At 44.2% G+C, this 18408-nt stretch overlaps 1 protein-coding gene across 1 annotated transcript in view; it reads right to left on the bottom strand.

Annotated features, from left to right (window-relative positions):
• Window positions 1-16903, bottom strand: part of LOC147016065 (uncharacterized) — an 88657-nt gene extending 71754 nt beyond the window's left edge. The window contains exons 1-2 of the mRNA XM_085848753.1: window positions 16789-16903; window positions 1544-1984 (exon numbers count right to left, since the gene is read on the bottom strand). Coding sequence (XP_085704879.1) covers window positions 1544-1984; window positions 16789-16813 — 466 coding nt within the window. The 5' untranslated portion in view covers window positions 16814-16903. The remainder of the gene's footprint in view (window positions 1-1543; window positions 1985-16788) is intronic.
• Between the last annotated feature and the right edge of the window lie 1505 nt (window positions 16904-18408).

Below are 18408 nucleotides of genomic sequence, written 5' to 3'. Positions count from 1 at the left end.
ATTTACATGACGAAAATTGGGTTTCTCCCACCCACCGTGAAGTACGATTTAAAAAAAAAGTGACCAGTGCCAGTCAAATCCTGGGGTGGGTCGCCAGTCCCGGAGCAGGTGTGGGCGATGCAAATGAAAGACAGCACCAAATAATGGAAGTAGCCCAGCAGTGCAAGCTGCCGATCCATCGGAAGAGAACATAGCCCCTGACGTGGTGAAATATTCGGCCCATCCGGATCCCCCAGAGAAAGAAAGGCCACATTAAACCTTGGCGCCTCCATTTCTATCTTATTATTTCATCGTTTCATGTTCCTGCGCAAGTCTGCATGCGAAGTTAGATTAAGATAGGCAAAAAGTCCCTCTGTCTCAATCAAGCACGTTGTGCAGATCTGGTTTTTCTTTTTCCCTCAATTGATTGTAATGTTCCCAATCCCTCTTACAGAATGCTTTTGTGCTTTAAAACAATGCTTGTAAAAACAAAACCCGTTTTGTTTTTAAAGCATTATCTCTGGATTTTGAGCTGAGAAATTGCTCTCCAGCATAATCAAATTCTCTTTAAAACCAAACACTGAGCTCCAGTGTGCAGGCTAAATGAATCGCACCGTAGACTCGTTGCATGTACTCAGAACATCTCCGCTTGGGTGTCCTGGAAGTTAATCTCCAGCAGCTTTACTTCGCCCGTTTGAGAGACCAAGTTAACTATAGTCTTATAGGTTCGAAGGTTCAAGTTGAACTCTTTTTTTTTTTTCTCATGGCTATGCAAAAAGAGGGGTGTTGTTTAACATGGCTTCTCCATCTTGTACCCGACCCCATAATCTTTAGTGAGCATTTTGTGAGAAAGTCCACAAATGTACAGCTCCACAAGTTAAACTTTGCCAATTTAATAACTTTCCATCCTGCTTAGCAATGTGATCGGTCTGTAATAGCATAGCGATGTGTTCTTTCAGCTTCCCTCTGGTAGTCAAAGACAGGCTTTGGATTTGCCTCAGATTTGTTCAGGAATGTGTTGTTAGCAGAGAAAGTAAATTAAAATATTTTGATGATAGAGTAATGTGTTCAACAGAATATGACAGCTGATGACAAATCAGAAATCACTTTCCAGGAAAGCTGATGACACCCTTTACAAGAATATCAATATATTTATAGTATTTCCCATTCTCACGTTGGGTTAATTGCTCATTAAATATTACACCTTATTGGGTTTACTCAAGATCTCTGCTTTCCAGCAAATAAACAATCCATGAATTTAGAACTGGTGAATCAAAGAGAAACACCACCATTTCTGGAGTTGCTTGTTGGCCAAATGTCTTGCCATGCCCCCCCCCCATAAATGCCACAAAAAAAGTAATAAGTGAATGAACAATTATCACAAAATTTGCATAAAGTTTTAAAGTAATTTAACCACACAAAACTGCAAAAAATATATTGAATGAGAATGGCCATTTGTGACCATGACTCACATTTTTGCCAACAATAAATGCTAATAATAACTTCACACTAATTTCATCAGAGTAGGTCAACAATATCATAACTTTATAAATACAAGAACAACCTTCCATGATGCTGTCAATGACATCAGCAGTGAAATCTTCCTGTCGTTTCTTCATGCATCGTTTTTCAATACACTCCTCCTCCTCCTCCTCCTCTGACTTTTTGGGGCTGATGACAGCTTGCAGTGTTAAAGCCTGAACAATGGTTTCAAGCTCCCTGTAAAACTGCTCGAAACGGTCTTTTGCATTGATAGAATGGAACAAACTTTTCAGAGCAGGGGAATTTTCCAACTTATTAATATATTTTTCAATTTTAATTGCTAATTCGTTAAACTCAACAACTACATCACTTTGTTTGTTTGAATAATCTTTCTGTTTCTGAAGAAGACCATCAATACGTTTCACACTCTCCCATAGAGATTGACACTGCTTCTTGTTGTGCCTCACACACTTGAAGAGCTTGTACAAAGCAATGACTGCTGGGCAGAGTTTGCCGACCACCTCTGCAATACAAAAGAAAGCAGGATATATAAAGTTGATGGAAAAAAATAAATTAATTAAAAACTTTATAATTATATTACATAACAGAAAGCATAAATCAATATTCTGCACAAAAAATAAAAAAATTAAAAAGCAAAAATAATCAAACTTCAGTGACAAAAAAAGAAAAAAAAAACATTCGGACTAAAAATACAAAGAAAAAGAAAAATTATTGTGACCAAGTGCAACGGGCATGTGAAACATTTTGTGTAATAAATAAAATCAATTGTTGAACAATGTAAAATTGTATACAGAAGCAAATCAAGGGAAAGCAACATGGAAAGGTAAAGTAGCCAACACAAAACAGTCTCTTGAACTACTGCCATAACATAAATTGAAAAAAAAACAAACATTAAAAAGGCAAAATAGAAGCAATATAACGAGCAAAATTTTTTTTTTTGCTGTTTTTTTCTTTGCTTACTTATGATCATGGGAAAAAAGCAAAGGAATAAAGACAACCAAAATAATCCATAGCAATGTACGATAAAGCAACAACTAGAACGGCACTCGGTAGAGCCCATACCTCCGACAAGCTGAACAGTTTACGTTTTGCATCCCAATGATAGGCCGGATTTGCTTCCGGACCTTAACCAAGATGTAATCGGCTCATTCTTGTCACCGACCCAACTCATTCACCAAGTTTTGTCATAACTCGTCCACAACAATTTGAAATGTCATGCTGCATCTAGTTTTTTTGCTGCATTTCTCAATGGTGGAGAATCACAGAATTTTTTTTTGAGATTCTTGTATCCAAATCTTCACCAAAATTAAATCAATTTGTCCTCATCACACCCAACTTGTCCCCCAGGTTTCATCTGAATCCATCCTAACTTTTTGAGATATTTTGCTATATATCATTTTTGGACCCATCTCTCAAAAGTGAAGAATCATATATAAAATTCCAGTGTCAGGATCTTCACTGAAATCTAATCAATTTGTCCTTGTTACACACCCAACCTGTCCACCAAATTCTGTCTGAATCAATCCATAACTTTTTGAGATATCCTGCACAGAGAGACAGACAGACAGAAAGTCACAGACAGACAGACAGCGATGAAGACATGATCTCCATCCACCTTTGGTGGTGGAGATAATAACTGTTAGGAAAGAAAATTCGTCGTTTCTCTTTTGTCACAGTTAGATCAGTTGATGTAAGTGTAGATTTTTTAAGTCATCCAATTGGGTTTAGATTCCAGACACAATGAGATGAGATGCAAAACTGCCATCCTGGTACTTGTGAATCACAAAGTATGCCACTCTTCAGAGGAGGATGGTATTTTGACTGCTGGGCCTTGAGGAGGATGTCCCAAAATAATGAGGAAGATCTTGAGGCCAAAATAGACAGTGGGAATGCAATATAGATTATTTGCAGTAAGACATGCTTTAATGAGGAGAGTAACAGGAGGACAGGATTAGAAGGCTACAAGGTGTATCGGTGTGATGGGAAGGAGAGAATAGGTGGAGGAGTAGCAATGTGGGTAAAGGACAGCATTGTATGAAGAGAAAGGAGTGACATGAAGGAGGGAATTAATGTTGAGGATTCTGTATGGGTCAAGATTAGAGATTGTAAAAACAGGAAGATACTGGGAGGATGCTTTTATAGGGCTCCGGGTATGAAGGAAGAGGAGGAAGGAGGAGTACATGAATAATTCAAAAGGGCATGTGGTAAGGGAAGAGTATTGATTATGGGGGATTTTAACTTGCCAGGGATAGATTGTGCCCAGGAACAGAGAAAGGGCAGAGCGGATGAGGATTTCCAAGATTTAATCTGGAATTGCTTTTTAACTCAGTTTATAGATAAGCCAATTCAGGATAGTGCAGTGTTAGATCCCCATTTAAATAACGATCCCAATATGGTGGAGGTCGGAAGGCATTTAGGATCAAGTGAGTTGTGAAAGACATTCTGTTAAGGGTTAGAGTTCAGGATAGTAGGGTAAGGCTATTAGACTTCAGGAAGGCAAACCTTGAGGGTATGAGGAGAGAATTGGGTGATGTAGATTTGGAGACTCTAACAACAGGACAATCAGCATCAGAGAAATGAGAAACCTTGAAGGACCAAATGTGTAGAGTGCAGATTAAGTACATTCCAATGAGGTGGAAAACTAGAAACAGAAAGAGACCAGGGTGGTTGAGTGGTGAGATCAGGAACGCTATTAAGGAGAAGCAGAAGGTATTTATTCGGTTTAAAATAATAGGACTGGAGTTCAATTTATATCAGTATCAGAGAAAACAGAGGCAAGTGAAGAAAATAACTAAGCAAGCCAAAATAGAGTACGAAAAGGATCTCGCTCAGAATATTAAACATAATAGCAAGCTTTATTTAAGTATATCAGGGGTAAAGAACAGGCTAGGACAAGTGTGGGCCCATTGAGGAGGAGTACCAGGAGAGTGGTTGATGAGGAAAGTGAGATGGCAGGCTTATTAAACAGCTTCAACTTTTACACGAGAACATAGTGAAGAGGAGAATTGTCAATACTGAGAGTATCTATCAAGAAGGTGAGGAAGGGCTTTTACAGAAGATCCAGGCTGGGGTGGAGGAAGGAAAGGAACAGCTAGGAAATCGAAGATAATATGCACCAGGGAGTATCGAGGGAGGTAGCTGAGCAGGTAAGCGAGATATGAACAGATATTTTCAATAGTTCCCTGGAGTCAGGAGAGGTAACAGAGGATTGGAGATTAGCAAATGTAACACCATTATTTAAGAAAGGATCCAGAGAAGAATTGGGAATCTATAGACCTGTTTGTTTGACTTCCGTTGTGGAGAATGTGTTGGAGACATTAATTAAGGACCAGATGAAGAACCATTTAAATAAATACAAACTAATTAAAGGTAGTCAGCATGAGTTTAACAAATGTAGTTTCAGTTTAACAAATCTTTTAGAGTTCCATGAAGCAGTGTCTGATTGGGTGGATGAGGGAAAGGCAGTGGACATAGTATATCTAGACTTTAAGAAGATATTTGATAAAGTACCTCATCGGAGGTTGTTAGCCAAAGTGAGGGTTTGTGGAGTTGCTGGTGAGGTAGCTAATTGGATTGCAAACTGGCTTAGTGATAGGAAGCAAAGAGTGGCTGTGAGTGGGAGGATGTCTTTCTGAGAGGACATAAGTCGTGGGGTACCTCAGGATCAGTACTCGGACCATTACTACATCAACGATTTGGATAATGGAGTAAAGAGAAAGCTTTCTAAATTTGCAGATAACACAAAGCTTGGAGGGAAGGTGGATTGCAGAGTGGGTGGTGATCAGATACAGGAAAGTATTGATTCTTGCAAAGATTGGGCAAAAGATTGGCAGATGTAATTTCACCTGAAGAAGTGTAAGGTGTTGGGGATGGGAAAGAACAATGAAAATAGAGATTACAGGATGCGAGAGGCAATTTTGCAGCGTGTCACACAGGAGAAGGATCTGGGGGTGGTAATAGATACGGGAGGTAAGCAGGTAGCACAATACCAGGCAGCAATTGGTAAAGTAGGTAAAGCAAATCGGGTTTTAGGTTGTACTTGGAGGGGGATCAATTATAAATCAATAGAGGTGGTGCTAACATTGTACAGGAATTTAGTGAGGCTTCCTCTATAATATTGTGTGCAGTTTTCGTCACCACAGTTCTGGAAGGACATAGATGCCATAGAGAGGGTTCAGTGTAGGGCTACTAGATTGATTCCAGGCCTAGTTAGGCTCAGCTATGATGAGCAGCTGAAGGAGACAGGGCTTTATACACTAGAAAGAAGGTGGTTACGAGGAGATACGATAGAGATGTTGAAGATAATGAAGGGTAGATACAAAACAAATGCAGAAGAATTATTCAACAGAGTAGACAGTGACAGGACCAGGGCCATAGCCTGAGAGTAAAGATGGGGAGAGTTAAGACGGTAGCAAGGCAGGGGAATGATCTCCCTGGAAAGGTAGTGGCAGCAGAAACAGTAGATAAGTTGAAATTGGAATTGGATAGGTACCTGGAAGTATTGGAGATGGATGGGTATCGAGATGTTGGCAGGACATTTCAGTAGCTTGAGCACTGATGGGTGATTGTATCCATGTGTACGGAGTGTTTTTGGTGGGCGTCTCGTAAAGGGGTGTTGTGTGGTTGATGTGTGTTTTTTCTTACGTTTTTACCCAAGACCATCTATGCCTATGACCCTTCCCCTGGAAAGAAAGAAAAAAAAAGACATTTTGAATTTTTCTTGTTTTGATCTGGTGTTGATAAATTAGTGTGGTTTTGATGTGGCATAGGCACGATGGGCTAAATGTCCTCCACCTGTGTCAAACTTCCTTGTGATTCCTTTTGTGTTTACTTTGCACAGTACATTTGGTGCTCATATTGCACCTCCTCTTTCTTGCACAAATGCTGCTCTTGCACTTCCTCTCTTTGCCCTTTGCCCGAGGTCATCTTCCATCTGCTTGGAAATCAAGCAACATCACTGCATTGCAAAATGCAAAAATGGATCCTCTTAACTACAGACCAATGAGCTCACTTCCAATCATCGGCAAGGTCATAAAATTCATCATTGCAGTTGACATAAAATAATTCCTTTTCTCCAAATACCTAATCTCAGATCATAAATTGGAATTCACACCAGGTCACTCTACCTTGGACAGGCTGCTTCTACTCTCTCAACAATGGATTGAGGCCGTCAATGTCAGACATGAGATAAGGGCCATCTTGCTGAACATATCTCGTGCTTTGGATACAGTTTGGCATCCTGCCTTACTCTCCAAACTCTCTGCCTATGGCATGGTTTACTGACTTCCTCTACTCTCCCAGCCAACATGTGGCTCTCAACAGAATAATGTCTTCTCCTCTCCCTGTCAAGGCTAAAGGAGTACCCCAAAGCAGTGTCCTCAGTGCCAATCTGTTCCTAATCTTCATAAATGATCTATCTGACTGTCTGGAAAATCCTCTTTATCTCTTTGCTGATGAACCCATCCTCTGCCATGACATCTCTCCTCCTCCTCTTCTGACAGACAGGCAGCAACCTATTCTCTCTCTGCAGACAATAACAAAATCACAAGCTGGTCAAGCACTTGGAATACGGTACATCTTAACCCTGAGAAATCTCACACAATATCTATCTGTCTCTGTCTCTGTCTCTCTCTCCGAAAGGACTGTACTTCAAAACCTCCCATCGACTGTCTCAACAACCCTCTCGAAGAAGTCCAGTCACTCAAACTCTAGGGTCTCACTATCAGTCAGGATCTCTCTTGAGCAAACCACATTTCAAAGTTGGCCTCTAAACTCTAAATCCAGTCGCTGATTGGGCATCCTCTGTCATGCAAATTCCTTCCTTGGCACACCTGAGCTCCTATCCAAGTACATGGCTTTCATCCACAGCTTGATGGAATACTATACTACTCTCCTCTCTGGGCTGGCTCCCCTGCCTCACATTTTGCTCAGCTTGAAGCCATAGAAACAAAGACCTTCAAAGCCCATTGGAATCTTTTGCGATGAAGCTGAGTCTATGGACCAATCACTTCACCATCGCCAAGAAGTTGCTCGTCTCTCTGTGATCTTCGCAGTGTGCTCCCTTCATGCTTTGCCCAACCCTACCCCTCCCCCCACCCCCACAAATATCTGCAAGGTGCACGGAGTGCAACGGCAGCCCCCTTCTCATAAAACTCCCAAAATCCAGATTACTGCTCCCCTCTACTCATTTGTTTCTCTTTTCTTCTGCCTGTGGAGCCAACTTCAACATCCTCTTCAATCTCATTCTTCACCCCAAGTCTTCAATCAGCTGTTCACCACCATATCAGACCATCCCCCAACCAACACAAAGATCTTTTCTACACCCTATAATGACCCCCCAACCCACCCCATCATACCCCATCCCCAAATTTTGCTTCTGTCTCAATCTTGTCTACAAATTGCATTCTCCCCTACCCCTCATCATTACTCGCATCCGTATTATGTCCATCCCCATATTGTTATGGATTAGTAAACCCTATATGATTGGAAATGTCAAGTTTTGCGTTAAAGACATGATTCTGATAATTTGGGGAGAAAGGCAACTCGAGTTTCCGTGAATTAATTAAATGAGGTAATGCAGGACAAAGGATTTGTGCACAGACATCGACATATGTCATTGGCATTGTGACATCGAGAGGGATTGTCAACAGACCTTTGAAGATGACTGGTGTTGAGGCTGAATGTTTTGGTCAAAAGGGGCATTACAATGTGTGAATGAATTGGGTGAAAGTTTTGTTCTGGAAACCGAAGTTTTGAACCCATGGTTAAGCTGTGGTCAATCTTTGGATTCAGACAGAGTGTTGCCTTGCTTCGAGATTGACCTTGCAAGTTTGTCATAAAAAGGTGAAATGAGGAGCCATTGAGAGAAGGAGACGCAAATGCGACACGGAGGTGATCTTGGATGTAAACCAGAGATCCAGCGCACGGAGCCTTGTAATGGCAGAGTGCTGGGCACACAGCGGGAGACAGGCAGCGATGGTATCTTGAGCTTTGGCATTGAGCACACGGTGACCACTGACCTGGTTAATGGTTATTGATCTAGTGCATCAGGCTGGTGTACGGCCTCACTCCTGCTGGCAGATCGGTTGTGCTCATGAAGAGCCAACAAAGTAGGCAAAGGTCATTCCCTCCACCTCGTGCCTTCTTGTGGTTCGGCTGGATAAGTGGTGAGATACCAATCTGCATGCCAATTCCAGCGAGGCTCACTCTCCACACTCAAAGCTGATCACTAACATCCAAGGTTTGTCTCAGCACGATCATTCAGTTTCATACTCGCTTCGATCACGCAGTCGTTTTCACACGGCAAAAGGTTCACCGATATACATGTTCGATTCGACATGGCAAAAGGTTTAATTGCACGTTTGCACACTGCAAGATTTTAACTTTGATTCACGGCAGGAATCCTGTTAAAAGGGGGTGAATTAAAACGCGAGTGTAAAGTTGCCTTTGTAAAGAGTTATTGAAGTATTTGAAACTGCATTGAAAGATATGCCTGTAACTTTGATTAAGCATTGACCGTGAATTGTACTTTCATGTGTGGAAATTTACAGCGACTGATGAATTATTGATTGAATTGCGATTTATTTATTTATTTTGTAATGTTGAAGGCTTCAGTCACGGACTGAATAGTCCTCATCGAGGCAATGCCTTGAATAAAAGAACTGCATTAATAGAAAAGGAAAAAGAATAGCCGAAGAGTATTTGAGAAAGTAAAAAAAATCTGCTTTTTGAAAAGGGGAAGATCGTAAGTGTTTGAGAAGACGTGAGAAGATAAAGAGGTCCAGAGTTTGACAGTGGAGGGGAGGAAACAAACATCGTAACGGCCCACCCTTGAGTTGCCAATGGCCACACAATAATGAGGTGATGTAGTGGCTTGTCGAGTATTCCTTGGTGTCGCTAAAGGTGGAGGTACACAAGCAGAAAGTTCTTGTGAGCAGAAACCGAAGTAATGTGTGAAGAAAAGAGAAAGAGAACCTACGATGCGGCATAATTTGAGCGGGTCGAGTTTTGAGGTCATATTGGGAGAGTTGACAAGTCGAATAACTTTGTATTCAATCCTGTCCAGTAATTATGTGTAGCTCAAACCTCTCCAGATGTGAGAGCAGTGAAGACCGATTGATATTTGCGCATATTAAAGTTCCTTCTGTTGTATGTCACTGTTTATCATCCGGTTGGTTGTCGGGTCAGGTCAGGTATGGGAGCATGCGCCAGAGCAGCGCCTCACTGCGTCCACTTTCGCCGGTTCTCCAGGGGCCTCCATCTGGCCATCCCCCAGGCAGATGCCTGGCCCATCCCCATCTCCTTGAGATGCCGATCAACCTGAAGCAACCACGAGGAACGTGGTCGGCCCATTGGCCTCCTCCACTCATGAGACTCCCTCGTTGAGAGAATCTGGTGAGCAGGATCAGCGTCAGGAAAATGAACCACATGTCCACACAGCTGCAGCTGACGAACTATGCAGGTAACAAATCTCATTTGAGTCTCCCTCAGCAACCGCTCGTTGGACACATAGTCCGACCAGCGATAGCCAAGGATTCTCGGAAGAGACCTGGCACTAAAGGAATTAAGTCTCCGTCTCAGATCATTGGTCAGAGTCCAAGTCTCGCATCCATAGAGCAAGACTGGAAGTATCAAGGACCTGAAGACTGACTTTCATCCTCCCGCACAGATGCCGCCAGCGCCACACCCCATTATCCAGTGAATCCATGACTCCCAAGGCACGACCCAGACGTCTATTGCCCTCTGACTCACAGGCAGCAGAGACATGAATATCACTGCCAAGGTAAGTGAATCTCTCCACGACCTCAACATCCTCACCACAAACAGGCACAGAGAAGACAGCAGCATCCAAGATGTCATTGTAAGCCTGGATCTTAGTTTTGACCCAAGAAACCCGTAATCCCAGCGGCTCAGACTCCTCATTCAGCACCTCGAGGGCCCCCAAAAGGATATCTAAAGTCTCCGCAAAGATGACTGCATCATCTGCGAAATCAAGGTCAGAGATGTTGACATTCCCAAATGATGCACCGCAGCTTGATCTCTCCGACATCCTCCCGAAAATCCAGTCCATACAAGTGCTGAAAAGTGTGGAGGCCAGTACACACCCCTGACAAAGTCAAGTAACAACAAGAAATAAGTCAGAGATGGTACCACCACATCTCACAGCATTCTCAGTACCAGAGTAGAGTTCAGACATCAGATCGATCAGTTTTGGTGGCACCCCACGAAGACCAAGAATCCTCCAGAGGTCATCCCGATTCACTGAATCGAACGCTTTACAGAGATCAACATAGGCTGCAAGCAGCCCCTGCCGAAACTCTCGTCTGCGTTCGGTGAGGACCCGAAGAGCAAGGATACGGTCAATCGTTGACCTCTTTGGTGTAAAGCCTGACAGCTGTGGACAATGGTGCTCAAGCAGATGGTGGTGAACCCCATCAATAATTATCTGAGCAAAGACCTTGCCGGGCACTGAGAGCAGCATCACGCCTCGGTCGTTGTTGCAGTCTTGGCAATCACCCTTCCCTTTCCAGAGAGGAACAAGGCCCCTCTTCCAGTCAGTAGGGATGATGCCTGTGTTTCAAGCAGAGCACAGAACTGCATGCAACAACACGAGTGCAGCATTTCCACCAGCCTTGAGAAGTTCAGCATGGATGCCACAGATCCCTGGAGCTTTACCCCATTTAAACCGGTTCACCGCAGCCTGTGAATCCACAAGCGAAGATGGAACGCAGTTGATTGGAGGGTCAGGAACAGGGAGTGTAACACCCCTGACATCCAACTCGACAGCTGGTGGATCAGCCTGGTGCAACCGCTCAAAGTAACTAGCCGAGCAGACCTTCACTTCGGACTCCTGTCAAGAGCCTTCCACCCTCTGCTCTAACTGCAGTGATCCGAGTGATGGGCTTGGATGAACGCAATGCGCGAATTCCCCTGAAAGCAGGACGAGAATCCCTTGACCACAGGTGATGCTCTACCTCCTCACAGATACCTCGCACATAGGCTCCCTTGTCCACCCTTCGCGCACATACAGTTTTACGCCTCAGCTCCATGAACAGCTCAGCAATGCCATTCAGCCTGGCCCTGCGACTCTGGGCAATGGTATCCGTGTCCCTTGAGAGACAAACTTCTTCTTTGCCCTATGGTGAGTTCCAAGACATCCACCGGCAACATCAAGGACGGTGGTCTTGAAGGCACTTCAGGACCTCGCAAAGCACCCAGACTCCTCAAATCTCCACTCAGCCTGTTTGCAAACTCCTCAGCTACCCCCTCCTTCTTGAGCTGGCCAACATCCAACCTCGGCTGGGATGGTACCATTCTCGTAGATTTAAGCTGAAACTTCAGAGTTGCTACAACAAGCCTGTGGTCAGTATTTGGGAACTGAGCACTCTGGTCGACCCTGCAGTTCTGGATCATCCTCCAGTGACCATCAACAATCACATGGCCATTCTCCTTTGCCACACCACCAGCGTTGGAATACCAAGTCCATTGATGAGCCTGTGGACGCTGAAACCATGAAACCACCCCCAGTCCATGACTTTTTGCAAAGTCAAAGAACTTGGTGCTATTCAGGTTCACAGTTCTGGACCCGTGTGGACCACCACATTTCTCATAACCATCCCTTTCAGTTCCAGTCGATGCATTGAAATCACCCAAGACGAGAAGTGTATCTCGTCTGGGGCACTGATCAACCACAGACTCAAGCGTGGCGTAGAATGCATCCTTCACAGTGAGATCACTTGCCTCAGTCGGAGCATAAACAGAGACCAGGGAAATGACACCGAAGGAGTGACGAATTGTTAGTCTCATAATACGCTCGTTGACTGGTGTTACCTCAATTATCATTGGAGTCATCTTATTAGACACACCTACATCAACTCCTTGGGCATGGTAACCATCAGAGCAAGCAGATCAATGGTAGGTGTAACCACCCACCATGATCTCGCCGCAATCTGGTCTCCGAACCTCAGAGAGTGCTGCAATACCGATGTCCAAACACGAGCTCAGATGATAACAGAGAGAGGTGATCATCCTCTCTTCGTGATAGGACATTCAAGGCACCCACCCGAAGGGACCGCCTCAGGTTAACCAAAGGAGACCGCCATATGGTGGACGACACCTCAGCACCACTCCGACACACTCTCCTGCAATCTGACCCAGGAATGCTACCCCGTGGTTTCCCTCCTCTCAAAGATTGGGGCTCCCGAAGGCTTTGCCCAAATCCTGTCATCTGGTGAGCTACCCTGAGAAGAGAAGCTGCACAGGAGGGACTTGATTGAATTGAATACATACATATAAATATACATATTCTTACATACATGCATGTATACAAATACATATATATATATACATACATACATACATATATACATACACATATTCATGAATATACACACACATAAATACACATATTCATACATTACATGTACAAATATATACACATACACATACACATATACATACAAATATACATATACACATACATATTGTTACGAATTTGCGCCCACCGGCATGCGAACGACCGCTTTTCACGAATAGTAGCCGCTCGCCCACCGGACGGACAATTCAGTCATGACCTTCCGGAACAACGCCGGAACCCTGTCACGGGTGGGTCTTCAACCCCACCACGGCCTAGCCAATTTTCTACCTGCGCAAAATAGGGTCAATCGCCGAATATCGATATACCTAAGTACCTGCGCGAGTAGCCTACCAGGAGACCGTACCGCAGCGCAGGTCGGGTTGGACATGAACTGCTCAAGCGGTCCGTTCTGTTCGGTCCGATGCAATATGGCGTTCCAATTGGGGAATAAGATACGACGAACGGGTTACACTTAGATCAGCACATTTATTATACATGTATGCACGTATGTACAGCTATGCAATCAATGCAGGTATTCAACAGCACGTATACAGGCAAACAATCATGCACGGGACGGGGACAAAGACACGAGCAAGGTGAAAGCAATATGACCGTCTATCAGCAATTATCTAGTCACTTAAGTTTTTACTTACAGGACACGGCGCCACCAACATTCATTCAAAAGAAAGGAAAAGGCCACCCTCAAAGACCAGGGCGCCAGACAGGGTCCGTAGACCTTTATGGCGTGGAGCCTGGTTGACCGAACGGACCTCGTGAGACCGTTGCTGGTTACCTGCACCCTCGTGGCGCGATGGTGGGCGAGCTCTCTCCGGCGCTCTACTCCCGGGTGCACAAGCTGTGCGGCAGAGCTGCAAAGCGGTGCCTCCCGTCCGCGTCTCTACCCGGACCACCGCGCACAACACACATGACTTGGGGCGCCCAAGGAGAAGGCACCACCTCGACGACGATGAAACCACCAATGCACATGAAGAAGACCACCAGTGAACCACCACGAAGACGACCACCAACCCAAAGACGACAAAAAGCCCCCAACTGGTGTCCTGCGCGCCCTTATATCCCCCAGTTCCAATGCCTTGCTCATCCCTGTTTATTGCTCCACCCCTCCTTCCAGCTCCTGCGGGAAGCTTCCAGAAAAGGGGCGTGCCCTCTCGATCCCCTCCCTCCCCGCGGGGCGCGCGGGGGCCAAGATAATCATTCTTGGCACAGGTCCAAGGAGATTCATTCCCCCAAAATGAGGCCCCTCCTTCACATGACCTTTGACCCGCATTGCCCTTCCCCCACACCAAAGCGCGGGGAAAACAGGCGGGAAAATGCACGCACCATCGGAACTCCTCTGGTTTCCTTCGCTTCGTAGAGACGGTCTACATGAGCGGAGAGGGTTGTGATGTGGTTTGTGGAGAAGGGGATCGACAGTTGGCGTAGTGGGTAGGTGGTTAGGTGGTTGGCGTAATTGTTGTTGTGTGGGAACGATGTTGGTGGTGGAGGCTGCCGCGAAGTGGTGGTCGAGAGCAACGTTGGTGGTGGTGATTTGGTTGTGATTGGTGATGGAAGCGATCCTGGTTGTGGTGATGGTGGCGTGGTTGGCGTTGCGGTTATCTGGGAGCGATGTTGGTTATTGTAATGGTGGTTGAGATGTGGTTGGTCCAAAATAACGATAGGAAAAGAAAAACACTACCTCAAAGGATCACAGCCCTCTAAACAACGGTGGGGAAACCTATCTGAACACAGACTTACCGGCATAACTGATCTAAGGACCTTTATGGTGTTCTGCCGATTTGCACAGCCGTAACAATATAAATATACATGTACATATATACATACATATAAACAGAAATATATACATACATACATACATACAATAACATTAGGGTGGTCCAGAAAAAATAATGAACACATTTCCTCTCTCGACAAGGCTATTTTTATGCCTTCATATATAACTAAAGAGAACACAAAATTTTTCTTCAAGAAAACAATATTTAGGGGTCACCCCATTTTATTCCGAAATCAGGGGTCCCACATATGATATGATACAAATGTTTGTAACGTAACAATTTATGATTGTACTGCTGCCTTAGCTGGAGTCGGGATCATCTTATGGTGGTTTGATACCAGTCCAAGCAGGAATTGTCCTCATCCTTGGTTAATGTTTCATCATATTTTTGAATTAGGCTGATTCCCTGTTCCGCAGTGTCATTTACTACTTTGAGCTGAAAGGACCGAGCCCGTAGGTCATTGTACAATGGATCATCTGTCCACTGACCAGGAGGTTTCTTCAAGAATGTTTGAGAGGTTGCTATTCCACCTTCTATCAAAACATCAAAGAAGGAACTGGTCCTTTTTGTCACAAGGTCCTCCAACTTGAGGTGTTCCCCTTAATCCTTGATCTGCAGCCGCTGAGGACAGTTGGGTAACTGTGGATGCTGTAGGATCTGGACAATCTTTTCCTTTGTTAGGGTTAGTTTTCCTAACAGTGCGATTCAAGGAGTTCCCTGTGATCATGAGGCAAAACGTGTAACTATTTGGCAACCATATATATATATATCTTCTTCTTCTCCTTTCGGCTGCTCCCGTTAGGGGTCGCCACAGCGGATCATCCGATCCGCATAGTGATTTGGCACATGTTTTACGCCGGATGCCCTTCCTGACGCAACCCTGGTCGCCTCTTACGACACAGGGATATGGTACACCTATTTTAACCGGGGTATACACCGGCCCAGTATACTGGTACTCATTTCACCGACCTCGGAAGGATGACAGGCTGAGTCAACCCCCTGGTGTATTAATTCAGTGGCCCAACGGGGCTTGAACTCAGGACCTTTTGGATACCAAGCCGCTGCCCTAACCACTGCGCCAACACACCAGGCTAGACCATATATATATATATATATATATATATATATATATATATATATATGGACATGCTTGGGGTGACCTCGAAATATCCACAAATCGAGCTCAAATTCCACACATGTGTAAGTTAACCCTAGTGGACAAAAATAAGGTATGTGGAGAAATAATTTGACCAACATCATTTTTTACTGTAACAGTTTGGACCACCCTAACATACATATACATATATACATAAATACATAAATAGCGTTAGGTTAGGGTAGCGGCTTGGGATCTAAAAGGTCCTGAGTTCAAGCCCCGTTCGGCCACTGAATTAATACACACCAGGAGGTTGACTCAGCCTGTCATCCTTCCAAGGTTGGCGAAGTGAGTACCAGTATACCTGGCCGGTGTATACCCCGGTTAAAATAGGTGTACCATATCCCTGTGTCGTAAGAGGCGACCAGGGTTGCGTCAGGAAGGGCATCTGGTGTAAAACCTGTGCCAAATCATAACGAATAATCCGCTGTGGCGAAGAAGAACAAGAAGAACAAGAACAAATATATATATATATATATATATATATATATATATATATATATATATATATATATATATATATATATATATATATATATATATATATATAAAATATCCATATATTACGGTGCAGAATTCCAAATGGTGCAATTTGGGTATTTTGAATAAACTGTTTCAAATGCAGGAGTTGAACTGTGACTTGCATTGCGGGCCCGTTGAGGGCCTGCAGCGCCATGTAGCGGACTACGCTATTTACTACCAGGGTGGGTCAAACGGTCTCATCACGTCTGTCATCCAGGAAGTGAGTGACCAGTCATAAAGTTTCTCATCGAGCGATAAAACAAAATTTGCCGAGACCAACACTCTCTCACGAGCTTATCTTGTCAGGAATGAGGATGAAAGTTTGTCTTTACCATTTCTCTGAATGGAAAAGTTGTACGTATCAATCAGTTCAGAACTTTTGCAAAAAAAAAACAAAACTTAAAAAAACAAAACAATAAAAGTATTCTCTACCGCAACACAAACTTAAGTTGAAATCTTCTGTTATACTAAATACGCACCAGTTACAGGGACCAAATACTCCATTCTCAGATAAGTCGCGATCGAGAGGCAAGGTAAAGTGACCAACACTGAGAGGCGGATGAATACAAAGATCTCTCTATATTTGAAGTTATTCTTCACGTATAATTCATCACTCTCAATCGACAATGAATTTGCTAAATTTTCGCAAATATAACAGTTGATATGGAATTACTAGGAGAAACGACAAAAGAACGAAGCGATAATAAAACAAAATTTCCAGTGTGTACACCACCTACCAACGTGCCGGCGTCTACACCGCAAGATAAATCCCGAAACGTTTTAACAATTATAAATTGATCATTTTGTTGATTTCGTAGCATGGAGTGTTGAAACTTCGATTTTAATTGTGCTGTGTCAACCATTAATCGTTACTATTTTTTCTTTTTGGCCTTTTTCTAGTTTATTAAGCTGAAAAATATAAAGTTTGTTGCATATTCCATCGAATCAATTCGTCCTTGCCGCACACCCAACCTGTCCACCAAGTTTCATCCCAATCCGTCCACAACTTTTTGAAATATCTGGCTCGATATTAGTTTAGCCCGATCTTCCATGGTGAAGAATCACTGAAAAAAATATCTGATCCGGATCTGTATTCGGATCTTCACCATAATTGAATCAAGTCGACGTTTTTTGTTCCCCCCTTTTCCCCCTCCCCTCCCCCATTTCCCCTCCCTAACCCCCTTTCACCCTCCCCCTTTCCCCCTCCCCCTTTCTCCTCCCCTCCCCCTTTCCCCTCCCTTCCCCTCCCCCTTTCCCCTCCCCTCCCCTCCCCCTTTCCCCCTCCCCTTTCCCCTCCCCTCCCTTCCCTTTCCCCTCCCCCTTCCCCCTCCCCCTTTCCCCCTCCCCTCCCTTCCCTCCCTTCCCCTCTCCCCCTCCCGCTCCCCTCCCCTCCCCCTTTCCCCCTTCCCCTCCCCTTCCCCCTTCCCCCTTCCCCCTTCCCCCTTCCCCCCTTCCCCCTTCCCCCTCCGAATTTATCTATGCCGAAGTGACAGGTCATCTAATCAAAGGAGATCATACAAAAAGGGGAAACGTAGTGGAAAATATAATTGTACATTTTCAGCGAGCAAACCACCAACCGACTCACCACATGAGGCACCACAGCGAAATGCTGGTGGGTGGGCCCTGAACTCTGTTCAAGTCCATCAATATATTCAGTGATAGTGCGAATATTGTAGAGCACTCACCAAGTGGCTTCAACACTCAAGCAAGCAGACCAACGAACTGCTTGATAAGGAACGGCTGGCTTAGGCAACCAATTAGCAATCGCCAATCGGTTATTTCAACACCATGCACCCGCTGACACCCGGGATGTCAAGCGATGTCCAAATTGGACATGTGAACACATTTTTAGCAGTCGGAATTACTGCTGTAGTCCATAAGGAAGTTTAAATTTTGAAATTCGGCTGAGATTATGAGATTCCAGAGGTTATGGAATGTGCGGAAATTAAACAAAGCCACGGACGCTGGTGTCTCCGGGCGTTTGTAAGCATTGCAATACATCCAGCGATTTTTCTAGGTATGGTGATCAGACATTCGATGATATAAGTGAGAAAAGTGAAGAAAAAAAACATTAACTTCAGCTTTAAGAAACTGTTGCG

This window comes from Eptatretus burgeri, chromosome 12, assembly GCF_056783735.1.
Source record: "Eptatretus burgeri isolate ZD-2024b chromosome 12, Ebu_testis_v1, whole genome shotgun sequence".
Lineage (NCBI taxonomy): Eukaryota > Metazoa > Chordata > Myxini > Myxiniformes > Myxinidae > Eptatretus > Eptatretus burgeri.
This window is presented reverse-complemented; position numbering and strand designations above follow the sequence as displayed.